Raw genomic sequence first — 16632 nt, 5'->3', positions numbered from 1 at the left:
TCCGCCTGTCGATCTCGCGCTCCATCCTTCCCTCACTCGTGAACAAGACCCCGAGATACTTGAACTCCTCCGCTTGGGACAAGATCTCCTCCCCGACCCGGTGATTGCACTCCACTCTTTTCCGGTCGATAACCAATCCCATCCCAGCCGCTTCGCATTCGGTTGCGAACCACTGCAGTGAGAGCTGAAGGTCACGGCCCGATGAAGCCAACAGGACCACATCATCTGCAAAACGCAGCGAGCCGATCCTGAGGTCACCGAACCGGACCCCCTCAACGCCCTGGCTGCGCCTAGAAATTCTGTCCATATAAGTTATGAACAGAATCGGTGACAAAGGGCAGCCCTGGCGGAGTCCAACCCTGACAGGGAATAAGTTCGACTTACTACCGGCAATGCGGACCAAACTCTGGCACCGGTCGTACAGGGACCGAACAGCCCCGATCAGGGAGTCCAGTACCCCGTACTCCCGGAGCACCCCCCACATGAGCCCCCGAGGGACACGGTCGAACGCCTTTTCCAAATCCACAAAACATGTGTAGACTGATTGGGCGAACTCCCATGCACCCTCCAGAACCCTGCCGAGGGTATAGAGCTGGTCCACAGTTCCACGGCCAGGACGAAAACCACATTGCTCCTCCTGAATCCGAGGTTCGACAATCCGACGGACCCTCCTCTCCAGAACCCCTGAATAGACTTTCCCAGGGAGGCTGAGGAGTGTGATCCCCCTAAAGATCCCCCCTTCGGTCCCCCTTTTTAAAGAGGGGAACCACCACCCCGGTCTGCCAGTCCAGAGGCACTGTCCCCGATGTCCACGCGATGTTGCAGAGCCGTGTCAACCAAGACAGCCCTACAACATCCAGAGCCTTAAGGAACTCCGGGCGGACCTCATCCACCCCAGGGGCCCTGCCACCGCGGAGCTTTTCAACCACCAGACCCTCACATTACGTTTGGTTCTGCCAGGCCTGACCGGCGTCTTCCCCCACCATCGTAGCCAACTCACCACCAGGTGGTGATCAGTTGACAGCTCCGCCCCTCTCCTCACCCGAGTGTCCAAGACATTCAGCCTCAGATCCGACGACACGACTACAAAGTCTATCATCGAACTGAGACCTCGGGTGTCCTGGTGCCAAGTGCACACATGGACACCCTTATGTTTGAACATGACACCGTGTCTAGCACAGAAGTCCAACAACAAAACTCGGGTTCAGATCGTGGGGGCCGTTCATCCTAATCACGCCTCTCCAGGTCTCACTGTCATTGCCCACATGAGCATTGAAGTCCCCCAGGAGGACGAGGGCATCTCCGGGAGGAGCGCTTTCCAGCACCCCTCCCAGAGACTCCAAAAAGGGTGGGTACTCTGCGCTGCCGTTTGGTGCATAAGCACAAACAACAGTGAGGACCCGTCCCCCCACCCGAAGGCGGAGGGAGGCTACCCTCTCATCCACCGGGGTGAACCCCAACGTACAGGCGCCGAACCGAGGGGAAACAAGTATTCCCACCCCAGCTCGACGCCGCTCACCGTGGGCAACTCCAGAGTGGAAGAGAGTCCAGCCCCTTGAGATGCGATATGAGATGCGACTTGAAATTTGCCAATCATGTTGAATATTGTGTGAATTTGTGACGAATCTGGTGATAGAGGCCAACGGCAGCTGCTGCTGTTAGGTGAACGCACAGCTCGCATGCTTACAGAAACCAGGTAGTCTGGAAACCAGGGCGATAACACTGCGGGTGTCCAGCACCTGTGCTAAGGGGATAGCTTTAGAGCTACCTGGGGTGACAGTGGCATCGCACTGCCGAAAAGCATACAATGTAGACAAGCTTTGCCCACAATGTCTGTGTCGTCTCTGCCTTTTTATCATTGTTTCCCAATGGGAGTGATGGCGGTGACCTACGGACTTGGGCTGTGTCTACTACCGCGCACTTTACTAAGTACACTGCAATGCAGTGTACTGCAATACAGTGCACTTACATCTGTAGTGCACTCCGTCGCTGAGTAGTGCTGTCTCAAATGGAACACTTAAGTTAACCACTTGGCGGAAAGTGACGGACGCAAATCTGATTGTGACACCTGCGAAACTAAGGTGAATCTGCTCGCGAGTCATTTCGTCCGCCATTATTTTAGAAATGAAATGAAAAGCTGCCAAAAGGGCTCCTCCTCTTCCGCTACGTAGCCAATATGGCGCCCGTTTAGGGCGAGTAGTGTCCATCGTTGTACACTGCATTTTTTTACTGTTTGCAGTGCGTCATCCGGGTACTTTCAGTGCACTGAATTCTGCTGGTTCTGTCAGTGTAAGCGCCCTAAGCACTGAAAGTCAGTGCTCGAAGTGCACAAGTGTGCGGTAGTAGACACAGCCTTGGTCTTTGATAGCTGCGACAGAGCGCTGAAGTTACTTTTGTAAACATTGCTTTAGCTCGTGTGACGTGTAACTCGTCTGCAAAGCTAACAATCACTGCCACCACTACGTCTTCCTAGGTGGTATTTAAGACTTCAATATCTATGTTCTGTAGAGCACTTATCCGCCCAAGTAACCTACCTCTACAAAATCTACAATGTTTGCCAAAATAATACATCCTGACAAGCCTTGTTGATCAATTTGATCTATAAGGTCAGCATGCGATCTCTGACACGACTAATGTCTTCCATCATCTACCGAATCTAGGTGTCCCTATCTGCCTTCGATCTTGTGTGCAGCTGCGTTGGTGTGAAGATAACCACGGCCCTCTCGTTTGCATGTGATATCGGAAATAAATACAGCACAAAAATAAATGTGGTGTGGAAATAAATGTGGTGTGGAAATATATGTGGAAATAAATGTGGTGTGGAAAAGTCTAAAAAAAAAAAAAAATGTGGCATTAGGAAATAAATGTCCCATGAAATAAATAAATGTTGTCTTTACAAAAACGTCATTTTGAAATAAATAAATGTATTTATTGATGTCGGTAAATTGATTCAGCTATATAATTATATAATGCTATATTTATATATGTATTGCCATCTTTTTTTAATTTCAGAATTTATTTCATAGCCATATTTATTTATGTATTTATCTATTTATCTATTTATTTACCTATTTATTTATTTATTTAATTTTGACTAACTCGGCGTTCCATAGAATGTGTGTTTGAGTTACTAAAATGACAACGATATTACGGCCCTATTTTACGTTTGTCAACACGGGTTGCAAAATAGAAAAACCAATGGCCACAAGGTACAGGGAACCACAAGGTACAGTACACGGACCCGCTTGGCGCTATACTGATTATGTATTGGCAATTCGGGTGAACTGACAACTGGAGAAAAAGCTATTGATGTGAAGAGTTTAAATTCTTAGATGTTTTAACATTCAGGTTGCTCTATGGCACTAAAATAATGGGAAGCAGTATCAGTAGTTCATTTAAAGTAGAAACTCTAACTGTCCCCGAGCCCCGGCCTTTAACGTACCTTTCCTTACCGGTAGTGCGACTGACTGGTGTGGTGCTTGCTAGCTAGCTAGCTGGCTAACACATTAGAGTAGCCCGTGACAGGATACATCAAAACAACCGGTTTCGTCGACTCGTATGCATAGAGAAGATGGTGAGTTTAATTCGCTTCATTTTATGAACGATGACGAATCTCATTTTTATCCTCGCCTCTACCCGGCTGTTAATACCAGTGTTATAATCACTAACAAACGACTTTTTCTCCTGTTGTGTTGACGTTGTTAGCTAACCGTGTAGGCTTGTTAGCTAGCGAATTTAGCTAGTCAAGAGACTAGTTAAACTGGTAGTCTAGGTAACTAGCTACTGTAGTTTAGAGCTTGGACGCGTTAGCGTGAAAAGGTAAGAAAGACGAGCTAGAGGTAGAGAATTTAGCAAGAAAGTCAGGGTTCAGTTACTCAGCTAGTGAGAATGAAATTATAGGTGGTGATCTACTTTTACAAAACAATTATGCTGTTTTAGCAAGCTAAGTTATCCAGTCAAACTAGTAGCCTAAGTAGTTTGGATAGCAATTGAGCGTTCGTTCAGTTTGCTACAGGATAGTCAACAGTACTCTACAACCCCTTGTATGTCAAGTATTTAATTTCACAGATGGTGAAGTCACTATGCAGGTCCCATTGCTGTAGTGCAAGTACAGTGAGCTTGGAGGCCATAGCTAAAAGCAATTAATTTCCTTGTATGCAAAGAGAAAGGAAAACAAAGAGCTATTTTGTCTGGGAACGTGTATATTCTTTTGGCAGCCGCATTAAAGGCTCAGTGATGTACTCACGCACTACTGCACTATGGAGCTATACCAGATGTGTGTTCATCTCTTTGATGAAAAAGGTAAGCAGAGGCTCCAATTACTTCATGCCTTTACCTTGTGTTACCTTTGGGTCATTGTGATCCTTCACTCATTGTGACCCACCGTCCTGTTGCGACAATTTTACCTAATTCAAAAATAAAGTGAAGCATTTTCTTTTGACCTTCGCGCTGTCTCAGACCCCCCACAGCGCAATGGTTAAAAGAAAATGCTTCACTTTATTTTTGAATTAGGTAAAATTGTCGCAACATGACGGTGGGTCCACAATGACCCGAAGGTTCACAATGACCCTAAGGTTCACAATGACCCGAAGGTTCACAATGACCCGAAGGGTTAAACCACTTCCAACTACTAGGCAATTCTCCAGCCATGGTAGTATAAGAGCCTTTTCCGTGTGGTGTACATGCATTCACTGTGTCCCTGTGGAGTCAGTCAACCATGTTGCTTCCTATTAATCTCCTGGCAGTGTCTAGTATGGAGGACCAAAGCTGCCATATTTACAAATGAATGAATGAATACATTTGTGTATTCATTTATTTATTCATTTATTCATTCATTTATTCATTCATTCATTCAATAATACATTGTTCCCAATATGATAATGAGAGGAGGCCAGTAGGCGTGGAAACTGACGTTCAGACATTACAATCAATCCAGAGCCATAGATTCAATCTAGCTCATGTCTGGGACACACTGGCTGCGAAGCGCCCTGAAGCGCCGCGAAGCACCACAATCGGCTACGAATAGCGCGATGCTGTTCACACTAGACGCGCATTTCTCCACGCTGGTCACCAAGCCTTTCACCTTCTCTGAGCTTTCCTTTTTTACATGTAAAGCTGACATGGTACATAAACATGACATAGGCTATATTTAGGAAACTTGTTGCTCCAACTACCGTTGCAACAGCATCCCATTTCCAACATAATGTGGCAACATTTGGCTTTTTGTTGCCGTAGTCTTTGTAAAATACGTGCTGTGGAGCATACAACTCCATGTAGGACTAAGCTACTTCTCATCTTCGATGATTAACTTTGTGTCGTCAATCTTCCGAAATTTCTCTTCTGCTTGATTGGGGGCTATGACAGATCGTCTATCTCGCTCTTAAACACACTGTTTAGAAACAATGGACACATATGTTGGCTTGACAATCAACGCAATCAACAATCAGAATTTTTTATTTTAAAATGTTTACATTTTGAGAATTGATCGAATATCATTTTTAGCGGGGTAAACACATGGTTGGCCGGTCAGCGTAGTGAAGTTGGGTGTTAAGCAGTAATGTAACGCATTACTGTTGATAACTTCAGTAATTGCATTATAGTTACTAATACAAAAATGTCTTGCGTTACTTGCATTACTGCGATCTGCATATCGGGAGGAGAAAAAAACAACAAATCAAACTTCCCTTTACAGTAGGCTACGTGTGTTTGCTTAACACTCGTCAGTTGACTTGGCCCCAGAGTTCAGGAGGCGAAGTACACAAGTCGACACCATTCTTCTGCTGCAGTTCAATAGCCTGGGGGAACGAGACGAACGGCTAGTCCGTCTTAATTACGTGATATGCCGTTGTTATAAGTTGTGCAATAACACAATGGGCATCTACATTTAAATTCCTGACCAGCATGGTCAACGACCTCGAAGATGGATTGTCAACCATCCGCTTAGCTGTCCCGCAAACCAGGTGCTGTCTGCTAGCATGGCTGGTCAGGTATTGTTTTCGAACATTGTCGGTACCTCTGTAAAAATATCCACTTTTGTCTGCTTTAGACGGCAGGGCTCCAGACGAACTTTTTCCCTTGGTTGCACTGGTGCGCCTAACTTTTTTATTTAGGTGCACCAGCACAAAATTTAGGTGCACCCAAAATTTTCCTTGCATTGCCACAATTTCAAGGTCACCTTTTTATCACGCTCCATATACATTCATATATATTATGTAAATGACCTTAAACAAGAATAAGGTGTAGGTAAATATTGGTTTTATTTGATGCACAATTAAACTGTATATAAAAATATTTTAAGTGCTTCACTGAGCTGCCAAACTAAAACATTGCAAGCAAAATAAAACATTTTAAAATAGAAAGTGCTACTGTTTAAAAGTGCTTCCCTGAACTGAGACCTAACATTTCATGGCTCAAAGTCTTATAGCGGGTCCCCCCTTGCTGTCGCATGCCCTTCAGATGGCCAACACCTGTAATTTGGCTTTCTTGCCCTTTGGCCTTGGCTAAACCAGCTTTCCACACTCTCCCTAGCATCAACATCCTAGCTCCATGGGTTAGCTCCATGGCCCAGCTCCGTAACTCAGGGGTGGGCAATTAATTTTGACAAGATGCCACATGAGAAACCTGAAATGTGTTGGAGGGCCGCATCAACGATAACTTGAACTTAATTCTGCTCACTATTCATTTTCCCCCATTGTAAAAAGCAGTAAAGTATATATTTAGATATATGACAAGGTGCCACATGAGAAACCTGAAATGTGTTGGAGGGCCGCATCAACGATAACTTGAACTTAATTCTGCTCACTATTCATTTCCCCCCATTGTAAAAAGCAGTAAAGTATATATTTTGATTAGCTGCTACTGGTTATCAGAAGAATAAGGATATTCTGTAAATATGTATATAAATATTTTACATGTTGGTCAACTAGGAAAAAACAATCGAAGTAACAGTAAAAACTAAAATAGTCATTACATCAGTGTTTCATTTTATTTGTAACTAGTTAATCTTCACCAACACTGAAAAGTTGTTTTGCAGTATGTTAAAGATATGCAATTGATCAACTTTATACAAAAAGCTATACTTTTTTGCAGTTCATTTTGTTATGTGAGAGGAATCCAGTGGGCTTGAACAAGTGCATCGAAATCTGGCTGAATGTCTGAGGTGGATATGCGAAGGACAGCTGACAGGTGATGATCCGAGTGTGCAATTTAACTAGCAAACCATCAGCCCGCGCCCACTGAATCAGTCAAGTTCTTATTATGTCTGCGGTAGTTTTTTTCTTGAGTCCCTTAGTGCCGATTCAAATTGTAATCCTTCAACACAGCGACCTGTTCTCCAAAACTAAGAACACAGCTTTGACTTTGACCTCAGTAAACAGATACTTAGAAGTCCATGTCTTGTTAAAAACTCTACATTCTGTATCAACCTTTTCATTTTTGAGGGCTAACCACCTAACTCTCCTGTCGGTAAGGTTGCGCAAGCGCACATATGTAAATTGCCTGATCACTAGTGTTTCAGGACTACATATTTACAACCGCTCAACACATTTATTTATTTTTAATTTTAGATTTACCTCACGCGGGCCGGATTGGAACAGCCTGTGGGCCGGTTGTGGCCCTGCGGGCGTACAATGCCCAGGTGTGCCATAACTGATTCTCTGGTGCTCAGGTCGGAGAAGAAACAAACGCTTCGTTCCTGGAGAGGCAGCGGATGCGAGGAGGTTAGGTGCACCGGTGCGACCTAGTAAAAATTTTAGTCGCACCCGTACAAATTTTGGTCGCATATGCGACCAAATTGGTCGCACTCTAGAGCCCTGGACGGTACCATACGATAGACAACACAGTGCATCTTCGTTCCATAAAAAAAGTTGCTTCCGTTTGAGCTCGTAGCTCTACTTTGCTGCCATCTTCACTTTATTGTCTTGCGCCAGTCTCGCGCCAGTTGTTAAAAAATGTATAGAGATGAGAGAATTACAATTTGACAACCAGTCGTCACTCACTACTCAACTCTTGATTTGCCAACTGTGCGCCCCACGAGCTGCAAAGTTATTTCTGCATTTAGCAGATTGCAAAACATATGAAGGATGTTAACTTTTACAATGCAATTTTTTTTTTCAATCAATAATTTGCAGTGGCCTGATCGGGCCAATGAGTTGCTAGTTTAACTATCCCGACGTTTACTGGCCATCGGGCCATCGTTATTGTCGAGCCCTGCACCTTCTGTTTGGAAAACCTTCTCCAGAGCTGCATTTTCACGCCTCTTACGTGCTTTAGCTATATTTGTTGTGTTGGTGAAGTTACTGTAACACCCTTATGAAATCCAGCATTACTTAGCATAAGGTTCTTAGGTGCTGAATATAAGTTGAATCTTTCCACTGCTTTTTCTCCAAGAATGCTTTTCTTGCTGTCAAAATGTTCCAATTGCATTGAACTCTGAACAAACTTGGACCAACTAGCTTCAGTAAATGGGTAGATTAAATATTTTTGTTTGCTATGCATACAGCATGATTGCAACTGCATGTGGCCTTGAATACACTGCTAACAATACAATTATTGTGCACATGCGTGTATTATGCTAATGAGGTTTGTTTTCCAACTTGCCACGTGTACAGAGATGTCAATATGTATTGATAAGTGTTACTGATGTGGTATACCTACTCTTGGCTCATTATAATTACGTATGTCATTGATTCATGTCATTATTATATGTTTAGGAGACACACACTTAAAACAATACTGTACATTTATTGGGTGTGCTCAAGCCTTCAGCGAGAGCACAACCTTTGTTCTCTCACATATATATTTATTTATTTATTTATTTATTTATTATTATTTATTTTCGCCCCCCTAAGGATCAGTCAATATTTGGACTACATACACAACGGTGGTGTCAAAAGGTTCGTCTTGGTAACGATTGCGTTGGTTGTATTTTTATTTACGTCCGTTGCATGGTTTAAGTAGAAATTGCGTTTTTGTGGTGAAAAGTGATGCTAACGGTGGCTAATTTGCTAGCCACAGTCACTGACGTTACTAACGTCAGTACGTCACTAACGTCACGAAAACACGCGTGACTACCTGTAGCAGAACATGCGTTTCACATCTGTTAACTTGGGGGATAGCTAGGCTAACTATAGCTTTACTGCAAGGCAGCTGCAGGAACGCCACAAGCAAAGAGGCCAGGGTGATAACTATTTACTCATTTTACTTTGTGATGTGAAACACAATTGTGAAATGTAATGTACAATATTAGCTGAACATCTACTTTTGGAAACGGTAGTCTACTATTTCACTGAAGCATTAGCATCATGACATTAGCCTCTGTTGCCCGGGCAACACATACTACAGTGGTCTATGATGCATCTGTTTTCAATCTTTAAAATAAACATTCCTCACAAATACATTTTTGTTGTAGGATTTATTATGACATTACATTACAAGTAAACAATTTGTGGGTGAAATTATCATTACCCGTGGTTTCAAACCAGTGTTGCTCACTGCAATGCTGTAGCCTACGCGAGACACTACAAAAACATCTACACAGCTGTAGGAAGTCAAACGGCGACAGAACATGTTCGGAACTCCCCTTACTTAATCAAAAGTCTATCTAACTACTAACCTGAACGTCATTGCCACAGCCTAAACGTTGCCAATCTGTTCATGAAAATAATTAATTTCAGCCTAAACCGTACAACGGAACGTTAAATCCAATTCAACCAACGCAATCGCTACCAAGACGAACACAGCAGTAGTCTACTAGTACTGTACCGTAGTAGTACAATTTACCGGGGCAGCTTCTCCACACAGGGCTATATCGCATTTTGCGTTGTTACTGACAATGATCGCTGCCAGTGAGCTTTTTATGAATGATCGATTTTCCACTAAATAAATGTCAAGCTTATTTACGTTTTGGGGGGCATATTTTCAGTTAGCAGATGGGACTGTCTGAATCGCGATTCCATCTTCTACTGCCGGGTAACGTCGTAGAATAATCTTCAAAGGGGGTTCTTTATTAATGAATGAATGCAATGAGTAGGCTACATGCCTGAAAATATCACGAGAAGGGAAAAACTTAAAATGACGTTTAAGTCATAGAGATTAGGTCCATTTTTACACCGGTCTGCCAAATTTATTCGTTTTGATTCAACGATGAGGCTGCCTCTTGCAGGGGAAATGAGAAGACATCTATTTCATTCTACACTTCACTCGTATTTTCAGTTGTAAATGAGCAGCAAAAAAAAATGCCTTTAAATCTATTTAATCTTTATAAATAATAAGTATGCATTTTCATATAAAATATACATAAATCAGTTGTAAAAATGTCATTCAAAAACGGACCCCTGTGCAACCGACGCAAGCAAGCACACCCTACAATTTCCCCAGAAATTGTACCCTCTCTAGTTTACATTTACATTTAGTCATTTAGCAGACGCTCTTATCCAGAGCGACTTACAGTAAGTACAGGGACATTTCCCCCGAGGCAAGTAGGGCGAAGTGCCTTGCCCAAGGACACAACGTCGTTTTGCACAGCCGGGATTCGAACCAACAACCTTCTGATTAATAGCCTGACTCCCTAACCGCTCAGCCATCTGACCCCCTATTTGAACAATGTTCTGCACATTTCATTATCACTTAACTGTTACTTTCTCTGATGACTAATAGCAGCGCAATTATATAACAAATATGCTAGTTGAAGTGGAATGTTGCAATGTTTCTTTAGAGAAGCTATTTGTTAGACTTTTTTCAATACATTTAAAGCCCATTCACCCACTGACAATATACCGGCTCACCAAAATGCAGATGTGAATGTTTACTTCCTACTTTACTCGCCTTGAATATCGGGGTATACGATTGGTGGATTTTATGAAGGTGTCATGTATATGAGCTCTTATTGGATGCGGACCATAGTTAAAACATGCCTGTGTCAATAAAGAACTGGACATACCAACACATTTTTTAAGGGTTGTAGAAAAGTTTTAAAGCGATACAGAAAAATCCAGCTCCTCCATTGCCAGGGATTGTTCAAATGCACGATTTTGAGCTTCGGCCCATCACCTACTAGTGCACACGCAAACACAAAAACAGTTTGCAGAAATCTCCACTCTGGCCGGAGTTTTTAGAAATGATCGTTTTCCATGATAAAACCTCTGTTTTCGTGTAAATGAAAGGCCAAATCGCATTAAAATTTTCTTTGGTGTAAACGGGTCTCAGTCATGCCTGCAATATGTCGTTAATTGCAGCCAAAAGAGGAACCCCGGACTGGTATTTCATTCTATACCAAAAGACTAAAGGCTAATTCTCCTACTATTGTTATAATGGATAGCATAATCATAGTTGGAGTCATAGATCTTCTGTAAATCTTCTGTAGGCTCGTTTCCTTTCCCTTCATGTTCTTCCAATGAGTATAAACACATCTCAGGGCTCGACACATCTCATCCACTTGTGGATCTCATCCGGGACAAGTGGATTATTTTGTAGGGCAAGTGGAAGAGAAATGTACTTGCCCTACTGGACAAGTTATACCTCAAACATGTTCCTTAACGTTATGTGCAAAAGGGAGTCAGATGGCTGAGCGGTGAGGGAGTCGGGCTAGTAATCTGAAGGTTGCCAGTTCGATTCCCAGCCGTGCCAAATGACGTTGTGTCCTTGGGCAAGGCACTTCACCCTACTTGCTTCGGGGGGAATGTCCCTGTACTTACTGTAAGTCGCTCTGGATAAGAGCGTCTGCTAAATGACTAAATGTAATGTAAATGTAAATGTGCAGTTCCACTCATTACGTCTATTTAACCAATTTTGAAGTTGCTAGCTCCAGCTATTTTCCTCTGTGTTTCAGACATCCCAACCTGCTGACTCATTTCCGTGAGGTGGCTTCTCCTCATACCGCCACCCTCCCCCCCCCCCCCCCCGCCACTATTGTTATTTCAGAACTTGTAGGATACTGCCATTGTTAATAAGCTATCTCTAGTTTTTCATGGGTAGCTTCCTAAACAACTATGGAAATATACGTTTGAATTTGTAACTGCAGTGATGGTAGCTACAGTACACATGTCTAAGGTGTAAGGTATCCAGTGTCCATGCATTAGTCAAGGACAAAACAAGACTACTTAATTGTGTTGATTAGGTTAAATTAATAAAGGACACAGCGATCTCTGCTCCCACAAGCAAGCTCTAGTTATAGTACCATACTTGTGGTTTCCAGTCAGTGTCTAGTTCTGATGACAATACCAAGACTGGTCCTGCTTGAAAAGCATCTAACCCTCCAGGGGCCCGTTCTCCGTCCGTCGCTTACTCAGTTAGCTGGATTTGTTTGTTGACGATTTGTCATTATCTTGGATTGTTCGGTTCTTCGAAGCTCATCCTGGACTTGCTGTCATAGCAACATGTCCGTAAACTTAAACCTGCTCGGGAGCAGGTTTATTTTATGTAAACACGATTAGATTGAGGCTTTACAAGCAGAGGTGATACAGGAAGTCTGTCACAAACATGTCTTGTCCGTTTTTACTACAGGAACCTGTTGCAGAAGGTGCAAGAATAATTAGCAGAATTTAACATGAAACCGAATTAATTGCTCATTGCGTGATAGATAGGCTCCTTAAGCACAGCGCGATATGCTAGCCTATACTTTTTGAGAGGATAGCCTATCGTTTTTTTGTGAGGGTGTCATTTACATAATAAATTTGTTGAAACCACATCATATGACATTAAAGATGATATATGAAAGTGTGAAAATAAAAAAAACATAGGCCTAGCTTACTGTAATAAGCGATAAAACGTGTGGTCACTCCTCTACATTTAATTTGGTCTGCTACTTTTTGTCAGCCCTCTTTCTTGGATTTTCAGACTTTGAGGTGTTCCCTGGCGTTCTGATAAAATGTTCAAATTCGGAGTAACCTTCGAGCAAGCTGTTGCTCTGTTGGCTCTGTTGCGGAAAAAACTGGGCGCTCATTTTGGCCACGGTGAGCAGCCATAGACTTATGTGAGCAGCCAATAGCAGCGTTGCTGATCAAGGTTTCTACTATCGATACATACCCCCTTTTAGACCAACGTATAACTCAATCCAGCTATACTAATCATAAACAACAACAAGTGTGTTCGAAGAACCGAATTAGCCAGATCATGATAAGCAAGATGATGTCATCTTGGATGTGGCATTTGATCTCGGATGTAATAAGCGACGTACGGAGAACGGGCCCCAGGAGTCTCTATTTTTGTTGCTGTTGTCATTGTTCTGTGAGAAGCCTTTAAAAACGAAAACTAGTCAGTCATTGTTGAGTTGTCGTTCTTCGAGGCAAACCGATCAACTACATCCTCATACATCTGAACAATATTTGTTGACTCAGTACTGCTGCAAACCATGAAACTGTCCCCTGTCTTCTTGTTGTTTCTATGGGCCAGACGACAAGGATGGTCACAGAACTTGACTTATTTTATTGAGCCATCTTATTATGTACCACATACATACTTTATTGTATCCACATACTAATTACATCAGTATGTACTATACATGTTATAGCACAATACATTACACCCTGTGTTCATGCAAGGCTCGACAATAACGATGGCCTGGGGCCAGTAAAAAGTAACTTTGGTACAGTTAAACTAGCAACTCACTGGCCTGATCGGGCCACTGCAAATTATTGATTGAAAAAAAAATTGCATTATAAAAGTTAACATCCTTCATATGTTTATCTGCTAAATGCATAAATAACTTTGCAGCTCGTGGGGCGCACAGTTGGCAAATCAAGAGTTGAGTAGTGAGTGACTAGTGGTTGTCAAATTGTAATTCTCTAATCTCTATACATTTTTTACAAACTGGCGCGAGACAATAAAGTGAAGATGGCAGCAAAGTAGAGCTACGAGCTCAAACGGAAGCTACTTTTTTATGGAACTAAGATGCGCTGTGTCGTCTGTCGTATGTTCCCGTGTAAAGCAGACAAAAGTGGATCTTCTTACACAGGCACCGAGAATTTTCGAAAACAATCCCTGACCAGCCATGCTAGCAGACAGCACCTGGTTTGCGGGACAGCTAAGCGGATGGTTGACAATCCATCTTCCAGGCCGTTGACCATGCTGGTCAGGAATTTCAATGCAGATGCCCATCGTGTTATTGCACGACTTATAACAACGGCATATCACGTAATTAAGACGGGCCAGCCGTTCGCCTCGTTCCCCCGGGATATTGAACTGCAGCAGAAGAATGGTGTCGACTTGGGTTCTTAGTATCATACTGATGAAATGCTATGGAAGCTTTTATATATTAGCTTTGAGGGACCAAAGGTTTCAGTTTCAACCAGACAGAGTTGTGCATAGATGACTGTCAGCAAGGAAGAGAGCACGTCATGTTTGAGATTAAAAGTCAATTGTTTTGCTGACTATTACCTTTTTATTTTTTATCACTAGAAATGTGATTTTCTTTTTTGTTCTTTTTATATCCAGGATGTGTTTAATAAATGGTTAAACATGTTAGCAGAATAACATAACTTATAAGTCTTTGGTTTTGTTGTAACAATGATAAATTACAACTTTTGGAGGGGGGGCCAGGAAAAATTGTCTTGGGGCCAGTAAGTTTCAAACCTACTGGCCCGGTGGGGCCAGTGGCATTTTTTTTTAATGTTGAGCCCTGATGTAAGGCTAACATAATCGAATACAACGCGTTGAAAATGATTAGCCAATGGTGTGTCAAATACCGCCTACCTATTCTTGATTGAAACAACTCATTAACATTTAGATAAAGAAATACAGGAATTAATAAATAAATAAATGAATGAATAAATAAATGAATACACAAATAAATAAATACATGTAAATTATAAGTAACTATTGATTGACAATTGTGCATTAATTAATACAGTCATTCATTTATTTCTGTCTAAATGCATGGATGTGGACATTTATTTATTCATTTGTAAAAATGGCAGGTTTGGTCCTCCATAGTCTAGAGCTCACTATCTTCTCCAGTTAGCCTTAGCAAAATGCCTCTGAGTAGGGCTGTGCAATTTGACAAAAATCTCATATACTGATACCACAATATGGCATGTTTTCTGTTAATTCAATGAATAGTTTATATAAAATTACCACATGGAAATGCCATTTTCTTATAATTGTTTTAATTATATACTCAACAAATAAAAAGTACTCACTCATATTAGATTTTTTGCTTTTTGAAGGCTAAAAATTGCAACCATTTTGGTCGCATATGCTCCCAAAATGTAATCTGTGTGACCTCAAAATATATTTGGGAGTGTAGCAGACTACTTTTACATAATTCACTGGACAGGTTCAAATGGACACTGCACCTTCTAAGGGCACAGTGAGTTCTGTTACGTTGTGGCTAGCTAGCTAGCTACAGAGAGGGAGATGTTTGCCGACCTGACGTCTTTCCAAGTCCACCGTTCTATCCAATGTTACATACCTAATTATACGTCATCTTTAGATTCTTAACTTTAATGCAGATTTTAGATTAGATGGTTAATATTAGCCGTCAATCACTTCCTTCCACTGCACTTCGTAACGAGTGGGATTTGACTATATAGCCTAAACAATATAGCATAATAGGAAAGTTTTTCTATTGTCAAACAATATCATCATATTGTCTAGCCCTACCTCTGAGTAATTCTAATCATTGTCCCTGTTAATATGTAGGGACAAACGTCTGGTTGAGATTTGTACATGAGATAGAGCAGGTCATGTGAGAGATTCTTACATCAATGGTGTGTGTGTGCGCGCAGGTGTACTTGTTAAATCCCCTGGAGAATCTGAGGAACTACATAAATAACCGCCCACCGCTGGTCATCTTTATGGTCAGTGTGAGTGCTGTGGCCATCGCCTTCCTAACTATCGGCTACTTCTTCAAAATTAAGGAGATCAAATCCCCTGAGATGACTGAGGTAGGGAGAAAGGATGCACTACCGACCTTGCCTCAGTGCAAAATAGTAAACTCAGCACAAATATGAGTTTTTTCACAATGTGATATGTATAACCAGAACTATAGATGGACAGCATCATTGAGCGTGTGTGTCTTCTTGATGTATTTTGATCATTATATCCTGAGATACTTGGCATGACGCACTTTTCCACTTCCAGGACTGGAACACCTTCCTTCTACGCTTCAATGAGCTGGATTTGTGCGTGTCGGAGAACGAGACGCTCAAGCATGGTCTGAATGAGTCCACTACGTCAGAAAGCACAGTGGTGACCAGTGGGCAGGCACGCTCTAGCACTCACGCCCCGCCACTGTTGGACGACTCGGGAACCATCAACATCTCAGTGCCCATTACCCTCACCCTGGACCCTCTGCGGCCTTTTGGGGGCTACTCCCGCAATATCACCCACTTATATGCCACTGTGCTGGGCCAGCAAGTTGGCTTGACAAGTAGGTTTGGTGTTGTGTTTGCCTACTAAATGGGCAAACATAGACTTTGGTTGTATGAGTGGTATACATTTATCTACACCTGCATGAAAGAATATATCCTTATCTATTTTAAATTATCTAAAGTCACTTATTGCTACCTGCTCTGCTAACTCTGTAAAACCTACTAAATGCAAGGTAACCATTTGTGTGTTCAGGTAAGTCATTTCCTTTTGATGTTGCAATGTTGTTCATGGATCTATTGGTTTTGATTTATCTTCCTTGATTAG

General features: G+C 42.2%; 1 protein-coding gene across 5 annotated transcripts in view; it reads left to right on the top strand.

The window, feature by feature from the left end:
* Positions 1-3423: 3423 nt before the first annotated feature.
* Positions 3424-16632, top strand: part of tmem248 (transmembrane protein 248) — a 67572-nt gene continuing 54363 nt past the window's right edge. For 3 of the 5 annotated variants that reach the window (XM_067257647.1, XM_067257643.1, XM_067257645.1), the window contains exons 1-3: positions 4026-4302; positions 15723-15881; positions 16078-16370. In XM_067257647.1, coding sequence (XP_067113748.1) covers positions 4156-4302; positions 15723-15881; positions 16078-16370 — 599 coding nt within the window. In that variant the 5' untranslated portion in view covers positions 4026-4155. Of the gene's footprint in view, positions 3575-4025; positions 4303-15722; positions 15882-16077; positions 16371-16632 lie in introns of those variants that run through there. The other 2 variants (XM_067257646.1, XM_067257644.1) reach the window with 2 other exon arrangements.

Source organism: Osmerus mordax, chromosome 19, assembly GCF_038355195.1.
Source record: "Osmerus mordax isolate fOsmMor3 chromosome 19, fOsmMor3.pri, whole genome shotgun sequence".
Taxonomy (NCBI): domain Eukaryota; kingdom Metazoa; phylum Chordata; class Actinopteri; order Osmeriformes; family Osmeridae; genus Osmerus; species Osmerus mordax.
The sequence above is the reverse complement of the archived record's forward strand: the minus strand, read 5'-3'. Positions and strand labels throughout refer to the sequence as shown.